Here is a 17,789-nt window from a genome sequence, read left to right on the forward strand (position 1 = left end):
TACAACAGATAAAACAGAGTAAACACTTCAGAAGACTACAAGGTACTTTAAATTTTCTTCCTGTGAAGATAACACGACACTGACACATGACGATGTCAAGAATTTACAAACCAAATTCATGGTATTTTATTCACACATTATAGAATTCATTCATTCTGATCATGTCTGCCTAGGAGTTTCATAACAACAACAGTATAATTTAACAATTCAACCCATGAGTATGTTTAGAATAAATATGCAATTTTTGATATTTTAATACATGCTCATGTTTGAGAACCCTGCAGTTTCAACTTATCTAAACTAATACTAAATATCAAAGCAAATTCCATAGCAATTCAACAAAACAAAATCCATCAGAACAACTATCTGACCCACAAACAAAGCACTTCCTAGAAAAAGAAAGAGAAGACTAGTTCTTAACAGCCCACCTAGGGACAAACTAGATGTTACGAATGCTTCCTGCTGAGTTACTATGATCACAGTCCTTTGTGGCACAGATTTTTTAAGAAACCCTGGAAACAACTTCAAAAAGTTTTCTCAGAATCCCACAGTGATAAGATTAAGATTTAAGTAAACTGCCCTCTTACAAGGTGTCAGGAACTAGCTGGCAAAGCATGCCTAATTCTATAATGGGAAGGAGTGAGGGAGACCGGGAAGGATGGATGGATGCATGGATGGGTTGAAGAGAAGAAGGAAAAAGTAGGAAGGAAAAAAAACTAACCCAGGATAGATGATGACGTCCTTATGAAGATTAGACAGATCATTACTTAAGTCTCTGTATCTATATGCGTGCATCACATATGTGTGGATTGTGCCTAGTCACTGTACGTTCTCACCGCATTAAATGCTTTGGAAAAACTGATTACACGAGTACAAAATATATAATCTTTGAGTAAACATTTCATTATTAAATAAGGTTTTATGGATTTAAAAATTAGAACTAGCACTACTTGCTAATTTGAAAAAAAAAAAAATACTGCTAATCTTCCATACTCTGTAATGTCCATTTTATTACTGGTTTTATTAACTATGAGCTGTATGAATATCACAATGGACAGCTTAAATGTTGCTGTTTCCCACCTTCTACCCTCAGACTTCTTATTCTGGATTTTTACATTCTAATCTTCTCACATAGCCTCAATGACTAACTTTAAGAAAAAAACTTCCAATTTTTTTTATGACTACTACTACACTTCTCCTGAAGCTAAACTCACACTTGAGGCTGCCTACTGGCTGTCTCCACCAACATATCATTGATTTTCTTCATTAATTAAAGGCATAATCAAGGGAAAGGAAAGGAAAAGGCATAGTCCTTTTCCTTAAAGTAAAAGCTGTAATATTAATAAACTTCACAAAGGGTACTAGCTGTATTAATTTTAATATACACATAACTTCAACCTCTGTAAGTTACATATATTCTTTTAAGGGATTTTGATATTTAATGGCATCTTAATAAAAATTTGTGGTAAGCACAAAAAACTTTTTTGAAGCAAATAGGCTATTTAACTTTTGCACAATTTCAGATAAACATAGGATAGACTTAGTAATTTTTTAAATAAGATACACTATAAAACAACTTGTAAAAAAAATTAAGCAAAAAGTTTGCTTTCCTATGTTTTAAGGTTAACTCCAAATTTTATTTTTTTTAATCTGCTCTTTAGAAAAATAAATCACTACCTTCTGGATGATACTAGAAGAATAAAATTCAAAGTTTTTAATTAGATCCTAAAGTAGGATTTGTGGTTGCTATACATATACACACACAACCCTCTCCCCCCTGCAAAAAATATCCAGCAAGCTATTTCCAGGTATTAACGGCATCACCTTATGAACAACAGAACTAAATCAACACATACCACAAAGGGTTCGACTCCTTAACAATCGCATCAAGGAAAGACAATTTTTCTTCAGCAACCACATGATAATCCTTATTAAAAGCTACACTTAAATTTTTGATTAGGTTAAACAACTCCAATTACTATTCAGAACAAATCATAATGCATAACCACCTACAAATTTTCTGGGACTATCTAATGTCTATGGATAAAACACTAGTGCAATAATCCACTTAAAAGAAATGAAAGCAGAACACTTTAAAATAAAAAGTTCACTACCAAAAGTAAAAAGAGAACAGGAAATAAACTAGTAACTAAAATCCAAGTTATCATCTCACCTCCAGGAAACCTCTTAGTGCCTTAAAAAGTTATAGCCCTTGGTATCAATAGCACAATTTTACTTTGCTGTTATTGTATTTAAACACGTGTTTATCCAAAGAAATGCTTGATTTTTTTAACTAAAATTCTAAAAAAATAAGACCTAATGTATCCAGAGAAAAGAATTGAGCCCTCAACAACACACACATATATATAAATCGGTATATGACATATACATAAATTAGTTACAAATCCATGGAGAAAGAATTTACAATGGAATCCCTGGTATAAGAGAAAGTGACTACTTGCCAGCCAAAAAAAAAAAAAAGAAAGAAAAGCTGGCGGGGGAGAGGGGTATGGTACAGGTAAAAGAGATCCTATGGCAAGCAGCCTCTAATATGTACCTAAACACATTTCCATGTTTTACAAGGTGATGGAAGTATTAACACTAAGAAGATCTAAAGTTAAAGATCTCTATTATACTCCTTAGAGCAAGCACTAAAAAAAGTACTAGAACACAGACTGAAAAAAAATGTCTTCTTCCAGTTTCTAGTTTCTGTGCAAGGAGCTCAGAAGTCAATACTGAGTCCTAACATTAAGTAAAAAGCTGAGGAAGCTGGAAACTCAACAACTCTTCTTAGATCCGTACAGAAGCAAGGTCACCCTGCAAACTACTGCCCCCCAAAACTGAAAAGATGATAGACAGATACAGAGAATGAGAGTTTACCAGAGCAGAAACCAGCTAAAACTTCGAAGGGAATGAGAGCCAGGACAGAAAAACCTAAACTGATTTTTCTGTCACTAGGAGGCTCAGAGGGACAAGTCTGAGAGGGAAAAACTCCATGGGGACCCAGTCACAGGGGGACCCTCACACCCTTGTGAGTTTTACCTCTGGGAACTCAACTAAGGTCCCACAGTAAAAATCTGAGGGAAAGCCCTTTGCACTTCCAAGTAGGGGGAGACAAACGGAACCATTCTGAAATAAACACCTGTACTCAGCTCTTAACAAGGTCTGCCTTTGGTAGAAGCTGGTTAACCAGAGCCTAACCCTACTAGGTTAGGCTCTCTGAAGAGAGCTTAACTGACGTGGGGAAGGGAAATACCCAACTCCAGCCAGCTTTAGAATTTCACATGGAAGAAAGCGAAATACCCAACTCCAGCACACTACAACCATCTCGGTCCCACCTAAAAGGAAAAGAAAACCTGAGAAATACTTGTGAGGTTCACAGTCCAGAGACAGAGGCTCACTGAAAGACTGAGGTCGAACCACAGTACTGTAGAACAGTTTCTATCCCCCCCCAACACCTCACCACCACATTACTGAAGACTTATTCCAGCAATTCCTTTTTACCTGGTGCATCATGTCTGGCTATCACGAAAAAAATTACAAGGCACACCGAAATGCAAAAAAGACACAATTTGAAGAGACAGAGTAAGCATCAAAACTAAACACGGCAGAGATGTTGGAATTATCAAACCAGAAATTTAAAACTAACACAATGACTAATATGCTAAGGACCCTAATGGATAAAGTAGATAATAGCATGCAGGAACAGATGAGCAAGGTAAGCAGAGAGATGAAAATCCTAGGAACCACAAAGAAAGGAACGACAGCAGAAATGAAGAATACCTTTGACGTAATCACTAGCTGACTGGACACAGCTGAGGAAAGAATCTCTGAGCTAGAGGATGTTTCACAAGAATTCTTGAAAACTATAAAACAAAAAGAAGAGAGACTGGGGAAAAAAAAATACAGAATATCCAATGCCTGTGCAACAACTACAAAAGGTATAACATACACATAATGGGAACAGCTAAAGGAGAAGAAAGAATGAAACAGAAGAAATATTCAAAGTAATCATAACTGAGAATTTTCCTAAATTAATGTCAAACACCAAACAACGTATCAAGAAAGCTCAGAAAACACCAAGCAGGATAAATGCCAAAAACAGAAACAAAAACAAAAGCGACACTTAGGAATATCTTACTAAAACTACTGAAAATCAAATATAAAGAAAAACCCTGAAAGAAGCCAGAGGAGAAAACCACCTTACCTATAGAGGAACAGAGGTAATTGCATCCAAATTCTCCTGAAAAACCACAAACCTAGAATTCCATACCCTGAGAACTGTACTTCAAAAGTGAAAGACAAAGATTTGACCATACAAAAATTGAGAATCCTCATTGCCAGTGGGCCTGCTCTGCAAAAAATGTGAAATGTTCTCTAAAGAGAAAGAAAACAATACAGATCAGAAACTTGTGTGTGTAAAGAAAGGTATAACATTAAAGAAAAAATAAGTGAAGGTAAAATAATTTATTTTTCTTATTCTTACTTGCTCTAACAGATAACAGTTCATTCATAGTAATAATGCAACAACGTAATAAAAGCAGCAATGTGATTGTGCTAATGTGTGTGTGTGTGTGTGTGTGTGTGTGTTGTCATTGCTACTGTAAGGTACAATGAAGGGGTATAGTGTTATTTGAAAGCAGACTAGGAGCGGGGCACCTGGGTGGCTCAGTGGGTTAAAGCCTCGGCCTTCGGCTCAGGTCTTGATCCCAGGGTCCTGGAATAAAACCCCACTTCGGTCTCTCTGCTCAGCAGAGAGCCTGCTTCCCTTCCTCTCTCTCTGCCTGCCTCTCTGCCTATTTATGATCTCTGTCAAATAGATGAATAAAATCTAAAAAAAAACATGTTTTTTTTAAAAACAAGAAAGAAAGTAGACTAGGATTAATTGTAATAGGGCAACAACTAAAAAGAGTTTTAAAAAAAAGTATAACTGATATACTAAGAAAGGAGAGAAAACAGAACCACATAAAATATTCAGCAAAAAGCAGAATAAGAGTAGAAGATAGAAAATTAAAACAAAGTACAAAGGAACAAAGAAAACACAGTAATGAATAGTAAATATTAATCCAAGTATATCAATAGTCACTTTGAACATCAATAGTCCACACCAATTAAAAGAGATTATCAGAGTTTATCAAAAACATGACCCAATTACATGTTGTCTACAAGAAATCCCTATAAAAACATCTGCAGATTAAAATAAAAAAGCACATGAAGAAATGCCCTGCAACATATAGCATCAAGGAGATATAAATTAAAACAATGAGATCCCATCCCACATCTATTAAAACGGCCAGAATACAGACCACTGACAACACTTAAATGCTGGCAAGGATGTGGAGCCATAGGAATTCTCATTCATTGCTGGAGGGTATGCAAACTGATACAGCCACTCTGGATAACTGTTTGGCGGTTTCTTATAAAATTAAACATACTCTTAATATATGATACAGCAATCGTACCTCTTGTAATTACCCAAAAAGGGTGAAAACTTATATCCACACAGAAACCCATGCATGGAAATTTATCAGTTTTACTCATAACTGCCAGAACTTGGAAGCAACAAGATGTCCTTCATTAGGGCAGAAGACCGGTCCTGATGCATCAAGACAGTGGAATATTATTCAGCACTAAAAAGAAACAACCTATCAAGCCATGTACAGGCAAGGACAAAACTTAAAGGTATATTACTAAGTAAAAGAAGCCAATCTGAAAAGCTTATGTACTGTATGATGTTAACTATACAACAGTCTGCAAAAGGTAATACTATAAGACAGTAAAAAGATGACTAGTTACCAGGGGCTGGAGGGAGGGTGGGATGAATAGCCAAGCACTGAGGATTCTCTGGACAGTGAAATTACTCTGCATGATACTGTAATGATCAAGACATGTCAATGTAAAAACTGGTGACTACGAATAAGGGCCATAGTCTAGCTGACAATACTGTCAATTGCCCGGTTTGATATTATAATACCGTTACATAAGATGCTATCATTGGGGGAAAACTGGGTTAACATTTCAAGTAGATCTATGTAGTATTTGTTTAATTTTTCATGACTCTATAATCATGTCAAAGCAAAAAAACAATGACAAACATAATAAAAATAACATAAAATAATAAGGCAGAATTAAACCAAATATATATCAGTTGTATAAATAAATGTGTATGGGCTGAGCTTACATATCAAAATAAAATGATTTTTTCAGATTGGCTCTCCAAATATAACCCAAGTTTACATGGCATATGAGAGAGATACATCAAGTGTTTCAGGAAGATAAAGACATACTAGGCAAATGCAAGCAAGAAGAAAAAAAGATAACTAAAAATTTGGAACTCAAGCCAAAACACATTAAATGAAATAAAGAATATACTTTTTAATGCTAGAAACTGCACCTCAAGTTAAAGATACAACCTAAAACCATACCCAATAGCACAGATCCTATGGCTATCTGTCAACCTTTGAACTCCCAATAAAAGAAATGTACTTTTTTTTCAAGTGTTCAAAAAAAGGCACAAAAATTGAGCATAAATTCAGCCATGAGGAAAACCTTATTAAGTTCCATACAGAGAAAATACTATGAAAACATTCTCAAATAAGAATGCAATAAAACTGGAAATTAATAACAAAGGGGACATTCCATCTTCTTAAACACTCTACTAAATAATTCTTACATTAAAAGAGAAAGACAAACTAAAATTGCAGAATTTCTAGAAAATGATGATAATGAAAGTATTAGATATCAGAACCTATCGGATATAAGTAAAGCACTTATCAAAAGAAAATTCTGCCTTAAATACTTTTATCAATAAAACTTAAGGAATGAAAAGAAATGAGCAACAAATGTAAAGGTTTCCAAAAAAAAGGCAAATTAATCAAAAGAAGGTAGAAGGAAGGGGAAAAAAATAAAAACAAGAATTAAGAAACCAAAAAACAGAAGTAATAAATGAGATGATTTATTGGGAAAAAAAAAAATCAACAAAATTACTAGTTAACTTAATCAAAAAGGGAAATGCCACAGTCACACAAAATAATAAAACAAATAGAAAAATAACCATTGAAAATATGAAATTTAATCAAATCATAAGACCACTCTGTACAACTCCATGTAAATATAAAAATCTTTATAAAATAAATACTTTCTGGGAAATAGAACTTTCCAACTATCAGAAAAAATTACTGAACCTCTTTATTGTGTGAGCTTCAAGTTTAAACAGATTAATTCCATAGAGGAAAAAGACAACTTTTTCTAAGAACTACCATCCCCAGAAGAGTCACCATGCCCAGGTTTTATAGAGAAATGGACCAAATACTCAAAGGCCCGAAAATTCATTGCTACTTAAACTACCCCAGAGCAAGAAAAAAAGGAAGGGAAACTTCTGAACTATTTTATGAAGTAAATGACACTCAAACCTGATAAAGAATACACAGAGACACACACTCGAACACATGACTAACCAGTCCTCAAATCATGGTATCATGATCAACTCAGGTTCACTCCAGCAAAGACAAGACTGTGGAATGTCAAGAAATCCACTCAGCTTGTTCCCTCAGAATAATAGGTTTATGGAAAAGATCTGGTGATTACCACTTTAGTCACATACTCAAACTTGGAACTACTTAGAAATACGGACCTCCTGATGGCCTCAGCATCATCTAGGAACTATATGCTTACCAAGAGTGTTTAAACTTAATATAATCAAGTCTTCAGACCCAACTTCAGTTTACAGGAAATACACAAGTTAAGTGAACCAATCAAACAATTCCATGACGAAAAAATTCAGACAAAACTAGAAAAGTTTTACACATTACGTAACTGACCTGGTCACATCCATAAATCAATGCCATGTGGGGAAAGTGGGGAGATTAAGCCAGATTAAAAGAAAATAAGGAAACATAACACCATACTAGGGTGTGGTTCAAAAACAGGATGAAAGCATTTTAGGACACTATGGACTAGATGGTATTAGGGAATGACAATTTTCTTACATGTGATAATAGTGTTGTAATTTTACAGAAAATTATCCTTATTTTAACATATGCATGCTGAACCACCACACAACCACACATACATATATATAAACACTTACAAATAAACAAAAATAGCAACATGTTAACAACTCTTGACTCCAGGTGGTTATACATGTGTTCAATTTCAACATTTTCTGTTGAAAATTAGGCAAATAACTTCAAAATGCTCTTATTACTCAAGAGCTAAAAATAAATAAATCAGAGCAAACTTGGTTTAAAGCATTTTTAAAACGTCACGTATAAGTTACATATTTTGAAATAGTATTTCTAAAACAGGTGTTCACATTTTTAAGTGAATCAGGAAGTTAACAATAATCAGTAGAATAACTCTCTCACTCCTGATAGGCAAAAACCAATATTAACAGTTAACATGTAACATTTACTATATGTCAAGCACTGTTCTGAGCACTTTTACATACAGTAGTTCCTTTAACTGGATAGCCATGTGACTACATTATCACTATCTCCATTTTGAGGTAGGGAAAGCCATAACACAGTAAGTGACAGAGCCCGCTGCTCAGCCAGAAAATACAACTCCAGAATCCACGCTCTCTTTTTTTTTTTTTTTTTAAGATTTTATTTATTTATTTGATAGAGACCGCAAGCAGGCAGAGAAGCAGGCAGAGAAGCAGGCAGAGAGAGAGGAGGAAGCAGGCTCCCCTCTGAGCAGGGAGCCAGATGAAGGGCTTGATCCCAGAACCCTGGGACCAGGACCTGAGCCGAAGGCAGAGGCTTTAAACCACTGAGCCACCCAGGCGCCCCTGGAATCTACCTCTTAATGTGCAATAGTATTCTATACTGTACTCTCAAGCAACAGAACCTATGTTTCTGGCAATACTGACTTGATGATGCTGGGGTAATAATATCCCTTGATTTTAGTAATATTAATAATCCAATCATATTATGACAAGCAAAGAACCAAAAGTTTAGACCCCAAAAATTTAGATACCATTACATTACTTAAACAAGAAGGCATTAAAAGTGACCTTAGGTGGTTTAACTAAATACTTGGTTATCGGACAACATCTATCTAGACTCTTACTACGGGATCAGTGATTATAATGAACATCTTCATAAACTAGATGATGACTCGATCTTGGTTAATACATGACCCTTTGATTAAAACATGACCCCATCTTGGGGCGCCTGGGTGGCTCAGTGGGTTAAAGCCTCTGCCTTTGGCTCAGGTCTTGATCCCAGGGTCCTGGGATCAAGCCCCGCATCGGGCTCTCTGCTCAGCGGGGAGCCTGTTTCCTCCTCTCTCTCTGCCTGCCTCTTTGCCTACTTGTGATCTCTGTCTGTCAAATAAATAAATAAAATCTTAAAAAAAAAAAAAAAAAAAAAAACATGACCCCATCTTGACTCTCTGGGATAAAGATGGACATCAAAGCCAATTCCCAGTGATGAAAATAATATTTACAAGATGGTAAAAATTCAGGGCGCCTGAGTGGCTCAGTGGGTTAAAGCCTCTGCCTTCGGCTCAGGGTCCTGGGATCAAGTCCCGCATCGGGCTCTCTGCTCAACAGGGAGCCTGCTTCCCCTTCTTTCTCTGCCTGCCTCTCTGCCTACTTGGGACCTCTATCTGTCAAATTAATAAATAAAATCTTAAAAAAAAAAAAAAAGATGGTAAAAATTCTTTCGGGCAAAAGCTTTACCTTCAACTGCTTACCTGACTGAATAATTTTACGAACAGTTTGTAGCATTTAATAGAAATCTTATTATGTCACAGGAAACATTTTCTGGTTTATACGAAGAAAAAAATTTTTTAATGAGAAGATACCTTAAAAATAATAACTGATATAACAGAGGTCAATGAGCTTGAAGCAAATAGAGATGTAGATAAAACTACATTAATGTTCTTAGGTGTGACAGTGGTATTGTGGTTATGGAAAAGATTTTTAATTAGATTTGTGTATGTCCTGTCTTAGGCCCATTCGAGAACTCTCTCATTTTTTAGCAAACAAAGACCAAAGGGTCTTATTGTTCTATAAAGTCAATCTTTACATTTTTACAGGCTTAATAAACATACATAGTAATATTAAAATAATATTAAATTTTGCATCAAATATTTGCAAGGCTAAAACACATGTGAAAATATTTTTCATCCCTGGGCTACAATAAATAGTAAGTTAAAAAAAAATTTATGTGGGGTGGAGGAGAGTAAATCAATTCTATTAAAAATGTACATATATAAAATTTTACCTGCTTTTTCTTTCAATCAGAATGGCCACATAAGATGCTGGTAAAGCGGCACCAAAGCCAGGACTCCAAGAGTAGAATTTTCCAAGTATCTTCCTGAAATTCAAATTTGGAATGTTTGTATGAAATTGCTATGTGGTTATTTCAGTTATTGCGAACAGAAATTCCCCTTCTCAGCCCACCCTCTACCTAAAGTCCCACAGTGCCCCAAATTCAACATGCCCGTAACCAAACTCATCAGCTCTCTTCCCTATCCCCATGAATTTGCTCTCTCCTCTCTTTTTCTAGGTGAATGGGATCAATACCTAACTACCCATTCATGTGTGATCCTTTGAGACATCCTTAGCTTCTCTTTTTCCTTTTCCCCCACATATTAAATCATTCCCTAAATTTTTCCATTCTCTTAAATTCTTCTCCAACCTGCCACCCCTGCCTCAAATTAAGTCCCTCACCATCTCCTATTCTGGTTACAACAGCAAACTGATAGGTAGCTCTCCTTCCAGTAATTTAGTCAGTCAGATCCATTCACAAAATCCCTAGATCCAATACTACTCGCAATGCAAACCCTCTACATTCTCAGCTGCCTTAGGTATCAAATGGGAACAATAATACTTCTTGTCTCATACAGTTGTTATGAGAACTACATGAGGTATTTCCTAGCACCATGCATGGAAAGTGTGAGGAAAATGTTAGCTGTTGTTATGATTACTATTACCACTATTATTTTTTAACACATGATAAATATTCAACAAATGTCTCCCCTTCTTTGCCTCAACAACCCTTGATAACTTTTCCTTTATAGTACTTATGGAAGTATTTTCTATTTTTTGTTTTGTGTGTGTATGAAAGTGTTTATATAATTATTCACTTACTGGGATATGTCCCTTGAAAATAAGAACCTACAGAGTGTCTCACATGCTATAAATGGTCATTAGCTGCTTGGGTTTCTTAAAAGACCAAAAAACATATTTGGAAACATTAGGAAGTTTTTTGTTTTCCTTTCAAAGACTGGATGTTCCTAAGAAAGGGATAGCAGCACATAAAATTTGTTAGAAATGATCTGAACAAAGTTGGCCAAATGCTAAATAACACATTATAAGAAAAATGTATGTACATACACAGAAGGATTAAGAATCACTGATGAAATTGTATTTTTAACTGAGGCTTAGTTTTAGAAGAATTAGAAAACCAACAGAGCATATATAACATGAGTATTTCTAAAATGAACATCAGAAACCTTTGGCCTGAGAAAACAAGAAGTGATTTTTCTCCTCCAACATAAAATCTACAAAGGCCTTAAGAAGTTGTTGAATGTAAAAATTAAAGAAAAATAACTCAAGGAGACAGTTACAGGAGGACCACAGATGTTATTTTAAGTAATATAACTATAAATCCAGCAAGTGTTTTGCATTTCCACAATTTAACCAAACAGGTTCACAGAACTTAAATATGCTACAATAGCAACTTATGATTATTGCAATGTTTTAAGACCTAATTATCTTGGAACTTTATTTTTAGTGTGTGAGCAAGTATTAGAAACTTTCCAGAGAACATATGATAGAGTTTCGAGTTAAAGGCACAATTTTTTTCAGTAGTATAAACCTTATCAATTATTTTCTGCATAATTTAAAAGTTTATAAATATTAAGGTACTGAGGGAAAAAAATCTGTAAAAGACGTATGAAAATTATCTTTTTAACTGTAGTTAATATGTACCTACAGAACTACTCTGAGCCACACTAATATGAGAAAAATGTAAATTCAGTATTTTAATTTGACAGTTTTAAGAAAAACACTAGTTCAGATTTTCAACAATCAAGGGGGAAAAGATAAGAAGAAAATATATAATAAACACGTTAGGTATATCACAGCACTAAAAACTGAATTCCAGCTGTATCTAAATCATAAGAAGCATGTGACACAGGTAATCATAAGACTTAATCAGGACCAAAAGTTCCATCAACAGGATATTCCAGAAGTTAATTTACTGTTGCACATGTAAACATGAGCATTTTATAGTCCTTTTGAAGTCTACACACTGCATGTAGACCTCACCTATATCATGGATGGGTGCTCTGAATTCCTGATCCATGAAATTAAAAAGCTAAGAAATCCTAATCAACAACTTGGTAAATACAGTAGGCCTCAGAAAATGCATGACACACCAAAACACTTTTGCTCTATAATCACTGCAATAATTTTTAAAGTTTATATTACATCTTTAGGCCAGAGGCCCACAACTCCTTGTTTAACAAGCTCTCTTTGAGATAAATAAATGTCTTTGATGGAATACAAGCAGTGACCTGCACAACATTTATAAAAACATCCATTTGTTTCAGTTTCAAAAAAGGAATCTGTATTAATCTCCAGTGGTGATTACGAGTACCAACCTTAAAATGCAAAAGAAAGCCATATACAAGGCCCCATTAGCAGTCAGAAATGAAGCAGATTGTAGGATCTCAGGGAGTAGTTTGTGTAAATAATAGTCTAATTTTCGTTTCCGGAGAATTGCTGCAATCTGGAAAGAGAAAGGCTTTTTTGTTTAATTCAACCAATTTTTCCCACTTAAATTAGTTCTTAGGTGAAAGGTAATGATAATAGCATACATTTTAAAAATAAAGTTAAAACTGATATTTTACTGGTTCCTCTCTAAAAATACAATTTCTGGGACAAAAAAGAAGACACTTTAATTTATTAAAGATATAATGGGTAAATTATACACCAAGAAATTACAACATGGGTCATTGAGAATAACTTCCAAATGTTGTAATAAGTATCTAAAATATCTTGAGAACAGTTTTAAACTGAATAATGGAAAAAACTTTTTAAATGAAAAAAAAAAAAGCACAATTCAAATAGAAACTGAATGTCAAAACAAAAATATTTTACAGGTATTATCGGCCTGGATATTAGAGAAGTTCAGTGATAGAAACCAATGAAATTCATTCAGCTATTCAAACATGACTACTGTGTGACAAAACCATGATATGAATACAAAAAGTAAAAAATAAAATTAATGATTTCTGGCCCCCTGGAGCCCATTTAAAAAAAAAAGACTGAGAATCTAATCTACTATAGGTTTGTTGGTACCACAATGTTACCAGCACAGGGAAAGAGAAGAAGTTCCTATACCGAGGATGTATACAGAATCCTGCAGAGATGTTAGTAACAAAAATATTTCATAAAGGTATCATCCAACGAGTCTATCTTATCTTTTAAATTTAGATTGAAAACATATTTGTTTGCAGTGCTTTTTGTACGTGAACTCTGAATTTAAAAGAAAGGTTTCAATATTAAAACAAACCAAAAAAGCTCTGAAATAAGTTAGTAATGATATTTAAAAATCAAGACATGAGATCTAAGTATGTATTGAGTACACTATTAATGTTATAGGTTATAAACAGAATATGAATTAAAACATGGTATGATAAGATATGGAGAGAGATTCAAGAATGACTAAGTTTTAATACTATAACATGAAGTGCCTTGGAAGTTTATCAAAGAGTGAGTTTACTACAGGAGTAGGCAGCAGATTCACTGCAAAAGTGATATGAGTTATATCTGGAAAAATAGAATTTTCACAGGCCACAGGGAAAAAATACTTTCCCATCATGATAAAACAATGTATCAAAGGGACAAAAGTTAAAACCACATAATTAGGGAATAAGGTAGGAGGTATAAGAAAGGGCAGGACTGGGACGCCTGGGTGGCTCAGTTGGTTGGGCAGCTGCCTTCGGCTCAGGTCATGATCCCAGCCTTCTGGGATGGAGCCCCGCATCAGCAAGGAGCCTGCTTCTCCCTCTGCCTTTGCCTGCCACTCTATCTGCCTGTGCTCACTCTCTGTCAAATAAATAAATAAAATCTTTATTAAAAAAAAAAAAAAAAAAAAGGGCAGGACTGACTTGAAATAAGACTAGAGAACTCTCTATTCACTCCCAGATACCACTTTTCCTAAGGTCCATGATCAATAAATCCAATGGTCTCTTCTCAGTTTTTTTTTTTGTACTCCACCCCTTAGAAACCCAAAACTGGTCATCTCCTACTTCATTCCATTAAACAAATTGTTATTAAGAATTATGCCATACACAGGAAGAACAATAATGAATATCATCTAATCTCTGCCATCAAGGAACATAAAATCATGATAGAGAAATAGACACACCAACAAGAAACTATAACATGGTGAAATGCCAGACTGGAGGAAAAAGAAACTGCTTTAGAAATATATATTAGGGAACGACTAAAAGGAGATGGGACTGGGCAAGTGATGATGCCTGAAAGATATCACTGAATTTTCTTTTTTTTTATTTCTTTTCAGCGTAACAGAATTCATGGTTTATGCACCACACCCAGTGCTCCATGCAATATGTGCCCTCCATAATACCCACCACCTGGTTCCCCCATCCTCCCACCCCCACCCCTTCAAAACCCTCAGATTGTTTTTCAGAGTCCATAGTCTCTCATGGTTCACCTCTCCTTCCAATTTCCCTCAACTCCCTTCTCCTCCATCTCCCCATGTCCTCCATGTTATTTGTTATGCTCCACAAATAAGTGAAACCATATGATAATTGACTCTCTCTGCTTGACTTATTTCACTCAGCATAATCTCTTCCAGTCCCGTCCATGTTGATACAAAAGTTGGGTATTCATCCTTTTCTGATGGAGGCATAATACTCCATAGTGTATATAGACCACATCTTCCTTATCCATTCGTCCATTGAAGGGCATCTTCAATGAAAGGGTTCTTTCCACAGTTTGGCGACCGTGGCCATTGCTGCTATAAACATTGGGGTACAGATGGCCCTTCTTTTCACTACATCTGTATCTTTGGGGTAAATACCCAGTATCACTGAATTTTATAAGACAAATCTTGACAAACAGGTGCAATTTTGACCACAGAGGTTTCTACGGTTTCCGTGACAATGCATTCTTTTCATTTTCCCATTGTTATCTCTAAATCCTTTTCCTTTGTTAGCATTTCTTCCTCAGATTGCTACTCATTCCACATATGCTCTCTCCCATGGCATCAGCTATCATCTCACAGTAGGAATTATAACTCCAACCTCTTGCCTAAATTCTTAATCCATACTTCAAATATCCATCCTTCTTGGTCATATCAAGAAATATGTACAACAGGCATTTAAAAAATCAGCATGTCCAAAGTAGAACTCATTACATTTCTCCAAAATGCTCTTACTTATAAGTTTCCCCCTCTTATTACATCCACCCAATTACTCAGGAACAAAATGTTGGTGTCATTTTCAATCACTACCTGATCCTCAACAACCATCTCATTGGTTTTTTTTTTGTTGTTGTTGTTTTTAAGAATTTTTCTTTTTAAATTAATCTGCACACCCAACATGGGACTCAAACTTGAGCCAGCCAGGTATCCCAACCATATTATCAGTTCTAATGGTTTCCTAGTATCTTCAGGTTTTGGAATGTAATGTCTCTTTCATTTTAGACTTAACAGTGGGCAGAATCAGCTACTCTGTTATATATTCAAGTAGATATCCAAAACAAAAAACAAACAAACAAACAAAAAAAAAAAAAACCCCTCTGTTCCTATAAAGGAAGAAACAAAATTATCCCTGTTTGCAAATAACCTGATTGTCTAACATAGAAAAATAGAAAATCCCAAACAATATACAAAATAAAAACAAACCAACCAACAATAATAAGGCAGTTCAGCAAGAGCAAAGGATATAGATAAACATACAAAAATCATCTGTAGGGGCGCATGGATGGCTCAGTTGGTTGGGCATCTGCCTTCGGCTCAGGTCATGATCTCCAGGTACTGAGATCAAGCCCCACATTGGGCTTCCAGCTCGGTGGGGAGTCTACTTCTCTCTCTCCCCTTCCCTCCCTCTTTGCCCCTCCCTACCACTTGTTCTCTTTCTCTCAAATAAATAAAATCTCTTTTTAAAAAAATCTGTATTTCTATACAAGAGCAATCAACATATAGATACCAAAATTAAAAATACAGTAACATTCACAAATCATCAAAAAAATAAAACTCTTAGAGAAAAATCTACCTGTATAGGATTTGTATGCTCAAAGCTACACAATGCTGATGAAAGAAAGCAAAGTATGGATTAAATAAATGTTTTGGACTAGAAGATTCAGCATGTCAATTCTTCCCAAAGTGACACAATTTCTATCACCATCTCAGAAAGATTTTTGCAGAGATATAGGCAAAATTATCCTGAAATTTATACAGAAAAACGGAGATTATAAGAGCTAAAACAACCTTGGGAAAGAGAATAAAGTAAATCAGTCTATCCAATTTTAAGACTTATTAAATTCAAAGAGCAATTAGGCTTTGTGTTATTGGCAGAGAAATACACAAATACGTTAATGAAATAGAACAGAGAACCTAGATATAGACCCACACAAATACTTCCAACTAAAGACTTCTCAACAAATGGTGCTAGAGCAACTGAATATCCACAGGCCAGACAAAAAGCAAAAATGAAAAAACAACCTCAACCTCTCACAGTTCACACAAATTTAATTGAAAATAGATTACAGACATAAATGCAAAATATATACTATAAAAGCTTAGGGGGGAAAAAATCAAAATCTTAGGGATTTAAGGCTAGGCAAAGAATTCGTAGACATGAGACCAAAAGCATAATTCAGGGGCGCCTGGGTGGCTCAGTCACCAAGCCTCTGCCCTCTGCTCAGGTCACGATCCCAGTGTCCTGGGATCAAGCCCTACATCGAACCCGTATCAGGCTCCTTGCTCAGCAATAAGTCTGCTTCTCCCTCTCCCACTCACCAGGCTTCTGTATCCTCTCCTGCTACGTCTCTCTCTGTCAAATAAATAATTTTTTAAAAAGCATAATTCATAAAAGGAAAAACTGTATATTGCACTTCATAATTTAAACCTTTTCTCTTTGAAAGACATGTTAAGAATATAAAAAAAGACTAGCTACAGAATGAGAGAGGATACTTGTAAACTACATATACAGCAGAGGACTAGAATCTAGTATACATGTGGAAATCTCAAAAGTCAACAGTAAAAAAGTTATGCATAAAGTGGCAAAGATATGAACAGACATTTTACTGAAGATGAGCAAATGGCAAATGAGCACACTATCCATTAAGGAAATGCAAATCAAAATCACAATGAGTTATCACTATACAAACATCTGAATGGCTAAAATTTTTAAATACTGAAAACACCAAATTCTGGCAAAAAAAGAGAAATTGGATCACTCATGCATTACGAAGGAGAATGCAAAATGGTAAAATTGCAAAGCAATTTGACAGTTTCCTGAAAAAAAATATATAAGCTACTATCATATGATACAGCAACTACTGTCCAAGGTGTTCATCCTAGAGAACTGAAAATGTATGTTCAAAACCTGTGCACAAATGTTTATAGAGTTTTTTTTTAATCTAATAATCAAAACTCAGAAAGGACCCATATGTCTTTTAAGAAGTGAATGATTAAAAAAAAAAAAAATTGGTGGAATATCCATGTAAGAGAATACTACTTAGCTCTGAAGAAGAATAAATTAGTGATACGTGAAACAATCTTGATGAATCTCATAAA

The 17,789-nt window shown here is 35.0% G+C and overlaps 1 protein-coding gene across 4 annotated transcripts in view; it reads right to left on the reverse strand.

Moving 5' to 3' along the window:
• The window catches only part of TMEM135 (transmembrane protein 135), a 265,126-nt gene that overhangs the window by 212,659 nt on the left and 34,678 nt on the right, over positions 1–17,789 (reverse strand). For all 4 annotated transcript variants that reach the window (XM_059187038.1, XM_059187058.1, XM_059187029.1 and 1 more), the window contains exons 2-3: positions 12,619–12,746; positions 10,233–10,325 (exon numbers count right to left, since the gene is read on the reverse strand). In XM_059187038.1, coding sequence (XP_059043021.1) covers positions 10,233–10,325; positions 12,619–12,641 — 116 coding nt within the window. In that variant the 5' untranslated portion in view covers positions 12,642–12,746. The remainder of the gene's footprint in view (positions 1–10,232; positions 10,326–12,618; positions 12,747–17,789) is intronic.

The sequence above is a fragment of the Mustela lutreola genome, chromosome 1, assembly GCF_030435805.1.
Source record: "Mustela lutreola isolate mMusLut2 chromosome 1, mMusLut2.pri, whole genome shotgun sequence".
Classification (NCBI taxonomy): domain Eukaryota; kingdom Metazoa; phylum Chordata; class Mammalia; order Carnivora; family Mustelidae; genus Mustela; species Mustela lutreola.